At 46.3% G+C, this 13,346-nt stretch overlaps 1 protein-coding gene across 1 annotated transcript in view; it reads left to right on the top strand.

The window, feature by feature from the left end:
* The window catches only part of suclg1 (succinate-CoA ligase GDP/ADP-forming subunit alph), a 140,545-nt gene that overhangs the window by 54,791 nt on the left and 72,408 nt on the right, over positions 1 to 13,346 (top strand). The window contains exons 3-4 of the mRNA XM_068028779.1: positions 5,003 to 5,119; positions 6,822 to 7,034. Coding sequence (XP_067884880.1) covers positions 5,003 to 5,119; positions 6,822 to 7,034 — 330 coding nt within the window. The remainder of the gene's footprint in view (positions 1 to 5,002; positions 5,120 to 6,821; positions 7,035 to 13,346) is intronic.

A 13,346-nucleotide genomic window follows, 5' to 3' on the forward strand; every position in this document is an offset into this window, starting at 1 on the left:
CATTTCTGACATCCTGCCCCATGATGTTCGTTTTCTTGAGGCTGATGGTTAGGCCAAATTCATTGCAGGCAGATGCAAACCTGTCGATGAGACTCTGCAGGCATTCTTCAGTGTGAGATGTTAAAGCAGCATCGTCAGCAAAGAGGAGTTCTCTGATGAGGACTTTCCGTACTTTGGACTTCGCTCTTAGACGGGCAAGGTTGAACAACCTGCCCCCTGATCTTGTGTGGAGGAAAATTCCTTCTTCAGAGGATTTGAACGCATGTGAAAGCAGCAGGGAGAAGAAAATCCCAAAAAGTGTGGGTGCGAGAACACAGCCCTGTTTCACACCACTCAGGATAGGAAAGGGCTCTGATGAGGAGCCACCATGTTGAATTGTGCCTTTCATATTGTCATGGAAGGAGGTGATGATACTTAGTAGCTTTGGTGGACATCCGATCTTTTCTAGTAGTCTGAAGAGACCACGTCTGCTGACGAGGTCAAAGGCTTTGGTGAGATCAATGAAAGCAATGTAGAGGGGCATCTGTTGTTCACGGCATTTCTCCTGTATCTGACGAAGGGAGAACAGCATGTCAATAGTCGATCTCTCTGCACGAAAGCCACACTGTGCCTCAGGGTAGACGCGCTCGGCCAGCTTCTGGAGCCTGTTCAGAGCGACTCGAGCAAAGACTTTCCCCACTATGCTGAGCAGGGAGATTCCACGGTAGTTGTTGCAGTCACCGCGGTCACCTTTGTTTTTATAGAGGGTGATGATGTTGGCATCGCGCATGTCCTGGGGTACTGCTCCCTCGTCCCAGCACAGGCATAGCAGTTCATGTAGTGCTGAGAGTATAGCAGGCTTGGCACTCTTGATTATTTCAGGGGTAATGCTGTCCTTCCCAGGGGCTTTACGCTGGCTAGGGAATCAATGGCATCACTGAGTTCCGATTTGGTTGGCTGTATGTCCAGCTCATCCATGACTGGTAGAGGCTGGGCTGCATTGAGGGCAGTCTCAGTGACAGCATTCTCCCTGGAGTACAGTTCTAGGTAGTGCTCAACCCAGCGGTCCATCTGTTTGCGTTGGTCAGTGATTATGTCCCCCGATTTAGATTTGAGGGGGGTGATCTTCTTGATGGTTGGCCCAAGAGCTCTCTTCATGCCATCATACATTCCTCTGATGTTTCCGGTGTCTGAGGCCAGCTGAATATGACTGCATAGGTGTTGCCAGTAGTCGTTTACGCAACGCCTAGCTGTTCTTTGTGCAGTACTTCTGGCTGCTTTAAGTGCTGCGGATGTTAAATCGCTGGGGGCTTTCTTGTAGTTCAAAAGTGCAATGCGCTTAGCGGCTATGACAGGTTCCAGCTCTTCATTATGAGATTGAAACCAGTCTGCATTTCTCTTCGCACTTTTGCCGTAGGTGGTCAAAGCTGACTCATAGATGGCGTCTCTGATGTGGGCCCACTTGGTCTCAGCATCCCCTGTGGGAGTGTTTTGAAGGGCTGTTACAAGTGAATTTAGAAATTTTTGTAACAGCTGTGGGTGAGAAATTCTGCTCGTGTTGATGCGCGGGTGGCCCTTCTGCTTGGAATGATGCAACTTCTTTGGTCTGAGTCTAACCTTGCTGCACACCAGGGAGTGGTCGGTGTCGCAGTCCGCACTGTGGAAGCTGCGTGTGATTTGAACACTGTTTAAGGCGGCTCGCCTTGTGACAATGAGGTCTAGCTGGTGCCAACGACGTGATCTTGGGTGCCTCCATGAAACCTGGTGACAGGGTTTAGTGTGAAAGAACGAGTTGGTGATGCAGAGGTTATGATAGGTACACAACTCAAGCAGTCTCTGCCCGTTCTCATTCATCCTTCCAACGCCATAGCGCCCAAGGCAGGAGGGCCATGAGTCATGGTCGGCCCCAACCCTGGCATTAAAGTCCCCCAGCAGGAATAGGTGTTCGGTGTTGGGGATGCTGCTAATGATGTTATGGAGTTGTTCATAGAACTGGTCTTTAGCTTCAGGTGCGGAACAGAGTGTTGGAGCATAGATGCTGAGTAGGTGTACTGGACCAGAGGTGGTGAGCAGTCGGATGGACAGTATGCGTTCCGAGCCATTTGAGGGAGGCTCTATCTTGCTGAGCAAGGAGTTTCTGATGGCGAAGCCCACTCCATGCTGTCTTGGTTCTTCAGGATCCCTGCCCTGCCAGAAGAAGGTGTAGTCTTGCTCTGCTAGAGAGCCACTCGCGGGGAAGCGAGTCTCCTGAAGTGCTGCAATGTCCACATTGAGTCTACTGAGCTCGTTGTTAATGATGGCGGTCTTCCGAGAATCGTTGATTTGTGTAAGGTCTTCCGACAGGCCAGGACACATAGTTCTGACGTTCCAGCTTGCAAAGCGAAGGGCTGGTACCTTCTTTCCTTTTTTCATGTTGTTTGGTGCGGTGTATCAGTCCACCTTTCGGGCAATGACCCTGAGCTCCAAGCACCCATTGAAGCAGGCAGACTGTGGCGGGACAGAACCTTATTGACCGGGGGCTGCCCGGTTTGAGGCGGGCGGTAGCTGTCCAGTGAGGTGCAATGACCTCTCCCACCGACAAAGGCAAATAATTGTTTAAAAAGACAAATAACTCATCATTTGTATGGCGATACTTGGGTGAGGTGTTTCTGAGCCCCTGGGTCTGTGTATTACATTTCCACTGTATTAAAAATGCCAATAATATGTAGAATATTAAAAACAATTCTGTCATTTTTATGATCCAAGATGTGTGTATTTTTTTCCACGTTATCTGTCTCCACTCCCTCCCTGAGTGGTCTAGCACACATTTACCACCCTTTCTGTAAAGTAGTTAAATGTAAAATGGCCAAGTACCTTCCCTTTTTCACGCTTGAGCCCCTGCCAGAGTTTGTGGCCATTTCCATTTTCACACAGCAGACAATTAATTCTTTTTGTTATAAGCTGTGCAAATATTTTAAGAATGGAATGTTGGTCTTTTGTACCTTTGCTGAATAAGCTGGTGGAACGTAATGAAGGAAATGGATTTTGGTGTAAAAACTTTGCTTGCAAAACTCTGCGAAAGAAAAGGTTAGATCAAAGTGTAAAAAAGATTTGATTCTAAATGAAATGTATTTCCATTTAGACTCTGTTATGTTAAACCTGCTAGATGATAAGTCTCTGCTCAGCTTAGTTATTATCTTTTCATAGGGTGGAATTTTATGCTGGCGGTGGGAGTATCTACGTTGGGGGAAACAGACGCCGAGATCCACTGCCCTCACAGGCCTTCCCACCCCAGATTAAATTACAGCAGAGATGGGTTGGTTTCCCCCACCCCTCCACACCCCTGTCAACATCCCACCCGATTTTAATGCTCTCCTTGTCTCCAAACCTGCCACAGGGGAAAGCATAAAATTCCACCCATGGATTGCCTTTAAGATATTTATCGTCCAGTTATATTTTTTTAATATTTTTATGCTTATTTTCTTTAAATCCTGAATTTGAGTGCTGTAACAGAGCTTTTTATAAAATATTCTCAAGTAGTTAAGTTGTAAATGTTCTCTATAAATATGTTAGTTTCTTCTTACCTGTTTGTTTCTCATTCCTTAATGTCAGCCCTTTTTAAATGTTTCCCTGTGCTGTATATTATGTTGAGAATAGCCTGATTAGCAGTTTTTTTTTCTTACTGTGTGGTTTGAGCAATACTTCGGAAATACTTTTGATGTACCCATTGATTTTTTTATTTTTAAGTTCTGTTGAAACTTAATTTTACATCCCAATTGCTATTGTAATATACTTGTACAAATACTGAGCTCAGTACTCCGACTGTCAGCACATGTTACTGGTATTGGACTGGTAGATCTGAGAGAGGCTGCATGGTAGCTGCCCACTGTGTACCCATGTAGAGAAAGCTGTGAGTATTTGCCTGCCTTTGTTTATTGGTTTCATGGTACCTTTTTTGAATAGGACTCTTGCAAGACCGTTTTGTGTGTTTAGTTTACAATGCTAATTTTTGTCACTACAGTTGTTGAGCCTGTCCTATTTTGGTAAGCTCTGAAAATCCTATTTTAAATATACAAGTAAAGAAGTGCATTCAGGTTTCCAGTTTTGATGGCACCCGGCCCTTCTGCTAGCACACCCTACCGCCCCTCCCTCCCCCCCCCCCACCCCACCCCCCTGTCCTGAATTAGCTGATATTAGCCCAGGGGACAGTTGGTGCGGTATAATTTACCGCAGGTTCGGTTGGGGGTAACATCAGACCTGATTGCTCTCCAGTGACCTCTGCTGGAAAATGCATGTGTGTGAATAACAGGATCGTACTTGACTGTGAGATCACTCCTCACTCAATTAGTCAAGTAATTTTTTTTTCATTCATGGGATGTGGGCATCACTGGCTATGCCAGCATTTATTGCCCATCCCTAATTGCCCTTGAGAAGGTGGTGGTGAGCTGCCTTCTTGAACCGCTGCAGTCCATTTGGGGTAGGTACACCCACAGTGCTGTTAGGAAGGGAGTTCCAGGATTTTGACCCAGCGACAGTGAAGGAACGGCGATATAGTTCCAAGTCAGGATGGTGTGTGACTTGGAGGGGAACTTGCAGGTGGTGGTGTTCCCATGTATTTGTTGCCCTTGTCCTTCTAGTTGGTAGAGGTCGCGGGTTTGGAAGGTGCTGTCTAAGGAGCCTTGGTGCATTGCTGCAGTGCATCTTGTAGATGGTACACACTGCTGCTACTGTGCGTCGGTGGTGAAGGGAGTGAATGTTTGTAGATGGGGTGCCAATCAAGCGGGCTGCTTTGTCCTGGATGGTGTCGAGCTTCTTGAGTGTTGTTGGAGCTGCACCCATCCAGGCAAGTGGAGAGTATTCCACTTGAATGCACTTCCACTTGAATGTGCAGGCACTCACTCTTGTGGCTTACAGGTGAATAAATTTACTTGCATAAAGTACTGGAGTAGGTAGACAAAATTGGCCAATTTTTTTTAAAGTGCAGTAATGTGGAGAATATTTGAACTTTAATAACTTTTTTTCTCTCATTTATTGTATATTCCAGGGAACATTCCACAGCCAGCAAGCTTTGGAGTATGGCACCAATCTAGTGGGAGGAGTGTCACCAGGGAAAGGGGGTAAAAGTCACATGAATTTGCCTGTCTTCAACACAGTAAAAGAGGTAAACACAGTCAGTTTACTTTCCCTGTTTTAATAGATGTAACAAAAATGTATGCAAATGTAAAAGAGTCAATAGACATTTGTAAGGTGTATCAAATTTCTCCAATTAATTTATGTAATTTAAATGTGATGAAGCTTGTAGGACCTTTTTTTGAGAGTTGCCCAACAGGATATTGAAGTAGCACAGAAGTTAAAGTCCTGAATTTTATAACCAGTTCAAAATCAGTCTTGAACTGCTTTGGAATTCATCTGTGATTTACCGCATTGCCTCATCAAACTCAAGAAAAACCACGGAATGTTTACTGACCAATAACACAGCACTGCACAGAAAACTTTTTTAAAATTTCAACTGTAGCTGTTGTACATAATTGCTGGTCCCACAGATAAAATGACTACCAGTGATGGAAGCCATTTTACCTTTGAGAGCAGGTTTAAGCTGAAGTTAAAAAGAAATTGTACTCTTGTGCCATTGACCAGTGGTTGCCTGATGGCCTTAGGTTGATTATAGTAGCAGCCATCTTGCCAAAATGGTTAACCACAGTAGATGAGTTAAACCCACTGCCATCAGATAGATTTATCTTTTAAGCATGTGCCAACAACAACTTGCATTTATATACTGCCTTTAACATAGAATTAAAAATCACCTGATGAACAGAAGTGTCAGGAAAAAAATTAACAGGCATCCAGCCAAAGAAGGACATATTAAGAAGGGTCTTAAACAAGGAAAGTGGATTGGAGAGGTTTAAGTAGGACATTCCAGAATGTTGGACCCAAATGGGTGAAGGCACAGCTGCCACTAGTGGGGCACAGGCAGGGGAGATGGACAAAAAGCCAGAGCCAGGAATGGAGAGTTCTTTGTGGAGGGAGAGTGGTGGTGGGATGGGAAGTGGGGGGAAGGTTGTAGGGCTGGACGAAGTTAGAGATAGGAAGGGGCTTAACCACAGAAAATAGAGTTTTAAATTGGAGGCGTTGAGGCACTGAGGAGGGCAGAGGTGATTGGTGAGTGCAACTTGATGAGGAATAGGTTACATGCAGTAAAGTTTTGGATGAGCACGGAAGTTCATGGAAGTGAAGGATGAGAGTCCGGTCAGGGAAGTATTGAAATAGTCGAGTCTAGAAGTGACAAAGGCAGTAATGTAGGTTTCAGCAGTGTGCACTTTATGGATTTCATTCATCTCACCATTGTGCATGGCCTTTTTAAATAACTTACACGTTTAATAACAGCGTTTTATTCTACTTGAGTGTAATTATATATGTACTATATGACCATGGCTGGTTTCTTCCTCCCATTTTAGAACAATAGAAAAATTATGGCACAGAAGGAGGCCATTCAGACCGTCGTGTCTGCGCCGGTTGAAAAATCTAGCCGCCCAATCTAATCCCACCTTCCTGCAGCTGGTCCGTAGCCTTGCAAGTTACAGCACTTCAGGTGCACGTCGAGGTACCTTTTAAATGAATTGAGGGTATCTGCCTTCACCACCATTCCTGGCAGTGAATTCCAGACACCCACCACCCTGGATGAAATAGTTTTTCCTCATTTTCTCACAAGGCTCCTTTTAATGGCCTGTTTGAGAATGGGAGCTCAGTATATTGGCCATCTCAAGCGGAAACTCTGTATCCTTTTGTTTGTTGTACCATATTACATCAGAAGAAAAAGGGTTAACGTCCCAAACTTTCCGAACCTCTGATGTTTGTACTTTTAGGCCAAAGAAAGCACAGGAGCCGATGCATCTGTTATCTACGTTCCTCCCCCATTTGCTGCTGCTGCCATCCTTGAGTCGATTGACGCTGAGATCCCACTGGTGGTCTGCATCACGGAAGGAATTCCACAACAAGACATGGTACGGGTGAAACATCGACTACTTCGCCAGAGTAAGACTCGTCTCATTGGCCCCAATTGTCCAGGAGTAATAAATGTAAGTGTCTTGAGCAAGTGACTTATGCTATATTAGTTTAACTAGTAAAGTTTCATTGATTGTGTTAATCTTGGAACAATCTTCAGCCAGAAGTGCCGGGTTGATGATCATCTTGGCCTCCTCCTGAGGTCTCCAACGTCACAGATTCTGAACTTCAGCCAATTCGATTAACTCTGCGTGATATCAAGAAACGACTGAAGGCACTGGATATTGCAAAGGCTATGGGCCCTGACAATATTCCGGCAATAGTACTGAAGACCTGTGCTGCAGAACTTGCCGGGCCCCTAGCCAAGCTGTTCCAGTACAGCTACAACAGTGACATCTACCCGGCAATGTGGAAAATTGCTCAGCTATGTCCTGTGCACAAAAAGCAGGACAAATCCAACCCAGCCAATTACTGCCCCATCAGTCTACTCTCAGTCATCAATGAAGTGATGGAAGGTGTCATCGACAGTGCTATCAAACGACACTTGCTTAGTAATAACCTGCTCAGTGATGCTCAGTTTGGGTTCCGCCAGGGTTTCTCAGCTCCTGACCTCATTACAGCCTTGGTTCAAACTTGGACAAAAGAGCTGAATTCAAGAGGTGAGGCGAGAGTGATTGCCCCTGACATCAAGGCGGCATTTGACCGAATATGGCATCAAGGAGCCATGGGCAAAACCGGAGTCAATGCGAATTGGGGGCAAAACTCTCCACTCGTTGGAGTCATACCTAGCACAAAGGAAGATGATTGTAGTTGTTGGACGTCAATATCTGAGCTCCAGGGCATCACTGCAGGAGTTCCTCAGGGTAGTGTCCAAGGCCCAACCATCTTCAGCTGTTTCATCAATGACTTTCCTTCAATCATAAGGTGGCGCAGTGGTTAACACCGTAGCCTCACAGCTCCAGCGACCCGGGTTCACTTTCTGGGTACTGCCTGTGCGGAGTTTGCAAGTTCTGCCTGTGACCGCATGGGTTTCTGCCGGGTGCTCCGGTTTTCCTCCACAGCCAAAGACTTGCAGGTTGATAGGTAAATTGGCCATTGTAAATTGCCCCTAGTGTAGATAGGTGATAGGAGAATGGTGGGGATGTGGTTGGGGATATGGGGTTAATGTAGGATTAGTATAAATGGGTGGTTGTTGGTCGGCACAGACTTGATGTTTTCCTTTATTTTTTTAAAATTCTCTGTTGTCAATTTAGAGCGAAGGGGATGGAAGCTAGGGCAGTTGCATGCTCCTCTTGCAGGATGTGGGAGGTAAGGGTCACCACTTGTGTCCCTGCTGACTTCACCTGTGAGAAGTGCACCCAACTCCAGCTCCTCACAGACCGAGTTAGGGAACTGGAGCTGGAGCTGGATGAACTTCGGATCATTCAGGAGGCTGAGGGGGTGATAGAGAGCAGTTATAGGGAAGTAGTGACACCTAAGTTACAGGATAAAGGTAGGTGGGTGACCGTCAGGGGAGGGAAAGGGAACAGGCGCACAGTGCAGGGATCCCCTGTGGCCTCAATAATAAGTATACCGTTCTGGATACTGTTGGGGGGACGACCTACCAGGGGAAAGCCACAGCGGCCAGGTCTCTGGCACTGAGCCTGGCTCTGTGGCTCAGAAGGGAAGGGGGGAGAATAGGAGAGCGATAGTGATAGGAGATTCAATGGTTAGAGGAACAGACAGGAGATTCTGTGGTCGCGAACGAGACTCCCGGTTGGTATGTTGCCTCCCGGGTGCCAGGGTCAGGGATGTCTCAGATCGAGTCTACGGGATTCTTAAGGGGGAGGGGGAGCAGCCAGATGTCATGGTACACGTCGGTACCAATGACATAGCTAGGAAAAGGGATGAGGATCTGAAAAGCGAATATAGGGAGTTAGGTTGGAAGCTAAAAGGCAGGACGAGCAGAGTAGTAATCTCAGGATTGATACAAGTGCCACGTGCTAGTGAGGCTAGAAACAGAGAGCGAGTGCAGCTGAACACGTGGCTACAGAGCTGGTGTAGGAGGGAGGGCTTCAGATATGTGGATCATTGGGATACCTTCTGGAGAAGGTGGGACCTGTATAAGAAGGCCGGGTTGCATCTGAACTGGAGGGACACCAATATCATGGGCGGGAGGTTTGCTGGAGCTCTTCGGGAGGGTTAAAACTAGTTTGGCAGGGGGATGGGAACCGGAGCTACGGATCAGTGGATGGGGTAGCTGTTGAACAGGCAGATACAGAGTGCAGAGAGTCTGTGAGGAAGGTTAGACAGTTGACAGGGCAAAGTTGCAGCCAGTATGATGGGTTGAAGTGTGTCGATTTTAACGCAAGACGTGTCAGGAATAAGGGTGATGAACTTAGAGCATGGATCAGTACTTGGAGCTACGATGTTGTGGCCATTACGGAGACTTGGACAGGGGCAGGAATGGATGTTGGATGTTCAGGGGTTTAGATGTTTCAAAAGGAATAGGGAGGGAGGTAAAAGAGGTGGGGGCGTGGCATTGCTAATCAGGGATAGTATCACAGCTGCAGAAAGGGAGGTCGTCGAGGAGGGTTTGTCGACTGAGTCATTATGGGTGGAAGTCAGAAACAGGAAAGGAGCAGTCACTTTATTGGGAGTTTTCAATAGACCCCCCCAATAGCAACAGAGACACGGAGGAACAGATTGGGAGGCAGATTTTGGAAAGGTGCAGAAGTAACAGGGTTGTTGTCATGGGTGACTTCAACTTCCCTAATATTGATTGGAACCTCCTTAGTGCAAATAGTTTGGATGGAGCAGATTTTGTCAGGTGTGTCCAGGAAGGTTTCCTGACTCAATATGTAGATAGGCCGACTAGAGGGGAGGCTATATTGGATTTGGTGCTTGGCAACGAACTAGGCCGGGTGGCAGATCTCTCGGTGGGAGAGCATTTCGGTGATAGTGATCACAATTCCCTGACCTTTACTGTAGTCATGGAGAGGGATAGGAGCAGACGGGATGGGAAAATATTTAATTGGGGGAGGGGGAATTACAATGCTATTAGGCAGGAACTGGGGAGCTTAAATTGGGAACAGATGTTCTCGGGGAAATGCACGACAGAAATGTGGAGGTTGTTTAGGGAGCACTTGCTGCGACTGCTGGATAGCTTTGTCCCGATGAGGCAAGGAAGGGATGGTAGGGTGAAGGAACCTTGGATGACAAGAGATGTGGAACAGCTAGTCAAGAGGAAGAAGGAAGCTTACTTAAGGTTGAGGAAGCAAGGATCAGACAGGGCTCTAGAGGGTTACAAGGTAGCCAGGAAGGAACTGAAAAATGGATTTAGGAGAGCTAGAAGGGGACATGAAAAAGTCTTGGCGGGTAGGATTAAGGAAAATCCCAAGGCGTTCTATACTTATGTGAGGAGCAAGAGGGTGGCCAGAGTGAGGGTAGGGCCGATCAGGGATAGTGGAGGGAACTTGTGCCTGGAGTCGGAGGAGGTAGGGGAGGTCCTTAATGAATACTTTGCTTCAGTATTCACTAGTGAGAGGGACCTGGACATTTGTGAGGACAGCGTGAAACAGGCTGATATGCTCGAACAGGTTGATGTTAAGAAGGAGGATGTGCTGGAAATTTTGAAAGACATGAGGAAAGATAAGTCCCCGGGGCCAGACGGGATATACCCAAGGTTATTACGGGAAGCGAGGGAAGAGATTGCCGCGCCTTTGGCGATGATCTTTGCGTCCTCACTGTCCACTGGAGTAGTACCAGATGATTGGAGGGTGGCAAATGTTATTCCCTTGTTCAAGAAAGGGAATAGGGATAACCCTGGGAATTTCAGACCAGTAAGTCTTACGTCGGTGGTGGGCAAATTATTGGAGAGGATTCTGAGAGACAGGATTTATGATTATTTGGAAAAGCATGGTTTGATTAGAGACAGTCAGCATGGCTTTGTGAGGGGCAGGTCATGCCTCACAAGCCTTATTGAATTCTTTGAAGATGTGACAAAACACATTGATGAAGGAAGAGCAGTGGATGTGGTGTATATGGATTTTAGCAAGGCGTTTGATAAGGTTCCCCATGGTAGGCTCATTCAGGAAGTAAGGAGGCATGGGATTCAGGGAAATTTGACTGTCTGGATACAGAATTGGCTGGCCCATAGAAGACAGAGGGTGGTAGTAGATGGAAAGTATTCAGATGGAGATGGAGCTCGGTGACCAGTGGTGTTCCGCAGGGATCTGTTCTGGGACCTCTGCTCTTTGTGATTTTTATAAATGGCTTGGTTGAGGAAGTGGAAGGCTGGGTTAGTAATTTTGCCGATGACACAAAGGTTGCTGGAGTTGTGGATGGTGTGGAGGGCTGTTGTAGGTTGCAACGGGACATTGACAGGATGCAGAGCTGGGCTGAGAAGTGGCAGATGGAGTTCAACCTGGAAAAGTGTGAAGTGATTCATTTTGGAAGGTCAAATTTGAAAGCAGAAACCGGCTTAAAGACAGGATTCTTGGTAGTGTGGAGGAACAGAGGGATCTTGGGGTCCACGTCTATGGATGCCTCAAAGTTGCCACCCAAGATGATAGGGTTGTTAAGAAGGCGTATGGGTTGTTGGCTTTCATTAACAGGGGGATTGAGTTTAAGAGTCGCGAGGTTATGCTGCAGCTCTATAAAGCCCTGGTTAGACCACACTTGGAATATTGTGTTCAGTTCTGGTCGCCTCATTATAGGAAGGATGTGGAAGCTTTGGAGAGGGTGCAGAGGAGATTCACCAGGATGCTGCCTGGACTGGAGGGCATGTCTTATGAAGAAAGATTGAGGGAGCTAGGGCTTTTCTCATTGGAGCGAAGAAGGATGAGAGGTGACTTGATAGAGGGGTACAAGATGATGAGAGGCATAGATAGAATGGATAGCCAGAGACTTTTTCCCAGGGTGGAAAGGGCTATCACCAGGGGGGATAATTTTAAGGTGATTGGAGGAAGATTTAGGGGAGTTGTCAGAGATAGATTCTTTACACAGAGAGTGGTGGGTGCGTGGAATGCACTGCCAGCGGTGGTAGTAGAAGCAGATACATTAGGGACATTTAAGCGACTGTTGGATAGGTACATGGACAATAGTAGAATGAAGGGTATGTAGGTCGTTTGATCTTCGAGTAGGTTAAAGGGTCGGCACAACATCGTGGGCTGAAGGGCCTGTACTGTGCTGTACTGTTCTTAAAAAAAAAAATGTACCCCAGGCAGTTAAAAGAAGCAAGAGAGGAAATAGCAGAAGGGCTGACCATCATTTTCCAGTCCTCGCTTGATACAGGTGTGGTGCCGGAGGATTGGAGAACTGCTAATGTTGTACCTCTGTTTAAAAAGGGAGCGAGGGATAGACTGAATAATTACAGGCCAGTCAGTCTAACCTCAGTTGTGGGCAAATTATTGGAATCTATTCTGAGGGACAGGATAAATTGTCACTTAGAAAGGCACAGGCTGATCAAGGATAGCATGGATTTGTTAAGGGAAGATTTTGTTTGACCAACTTGATTGAATTTTTTGAAAACGTAACAAGGAAGATAGATGAGGGTAGTGTAGTTGATGTGGTATACATGGATTTTAGCAAGGCTTTTGACAAAGTCCCTCATGGGATCCAGGGAAATGCAGCCAGGTGGATACAAAATTGGCTGAGTGGCAGGAAACAAAGGGTAATTGTTGATGGGTGTTTTGTGACTGGAGGACTATTTCCTGTGGTGTTCTGCAAGGCTCAGTACTGGGTCCACTGCTTTTTATGTATAAACGATTTGGACATAAATGTAGGGGGCATGATCATAAAGTTTGCAGATGACACAAAGATTGGCCATGTGCTAGATAGCGAGGAGGATAGCTGTTGACTGCAGGAAGATATTGATGGTCTGGTCAGATGGGCAGAAAAGTGGCAAATGGAATTCAACCTGGAGAGGTGTGAGGTGATGCATTTGTGGAGGTCAAACAAGGCAAAGGAATGCACGATTAATGGGAAAATACTGATGTGTGGAGGAGGTGAGGGACCATGGAGTCAATGTCCACAGATCCCTGAAGATAGCAGGACAGGTTGATAAGATGGTTAAGAAGGCATATGGAATCCTTTCCTTTATTAGCTGCGTTATAGAATATAAAAGCAGGGAGGTTATGTTGGAACTGTACAATTCATTGTTTTGGCCACAACTTGAGTACTGTGTGCAGTTCTGGTCACCTCCTGTGTGAGACCTTCTCAAAACCCTCCTGATAATCCAAATCCACTGATTTTCCTTGCTCTATGCTACATGTAACATCCTCAAAAAACTCCCAACTGGTTTGTCAACCATGATTTCCCTTTTTTAAATCCATGTTGACTCTGCCCAATCATATTATTCTAAGAGTCTAGTTATCACATCCTTTTATAATTGATTCTTACATTTT

This window comes from Heterodontus francisci, chromosome 1, assembly GCF_036365525.1.
Source record: "Heterodontus francisci isolate sHetFra1 chromosome 1, sHetFra1.hap1, whole genome shotgun sequence".
Lineage (NCBI taxonomy): Eukaryota > Metazoa > Chordata > Chondrichthyes > Heterodontiformes > Heterodontidae > Heterodontus > Heterodontus francisci.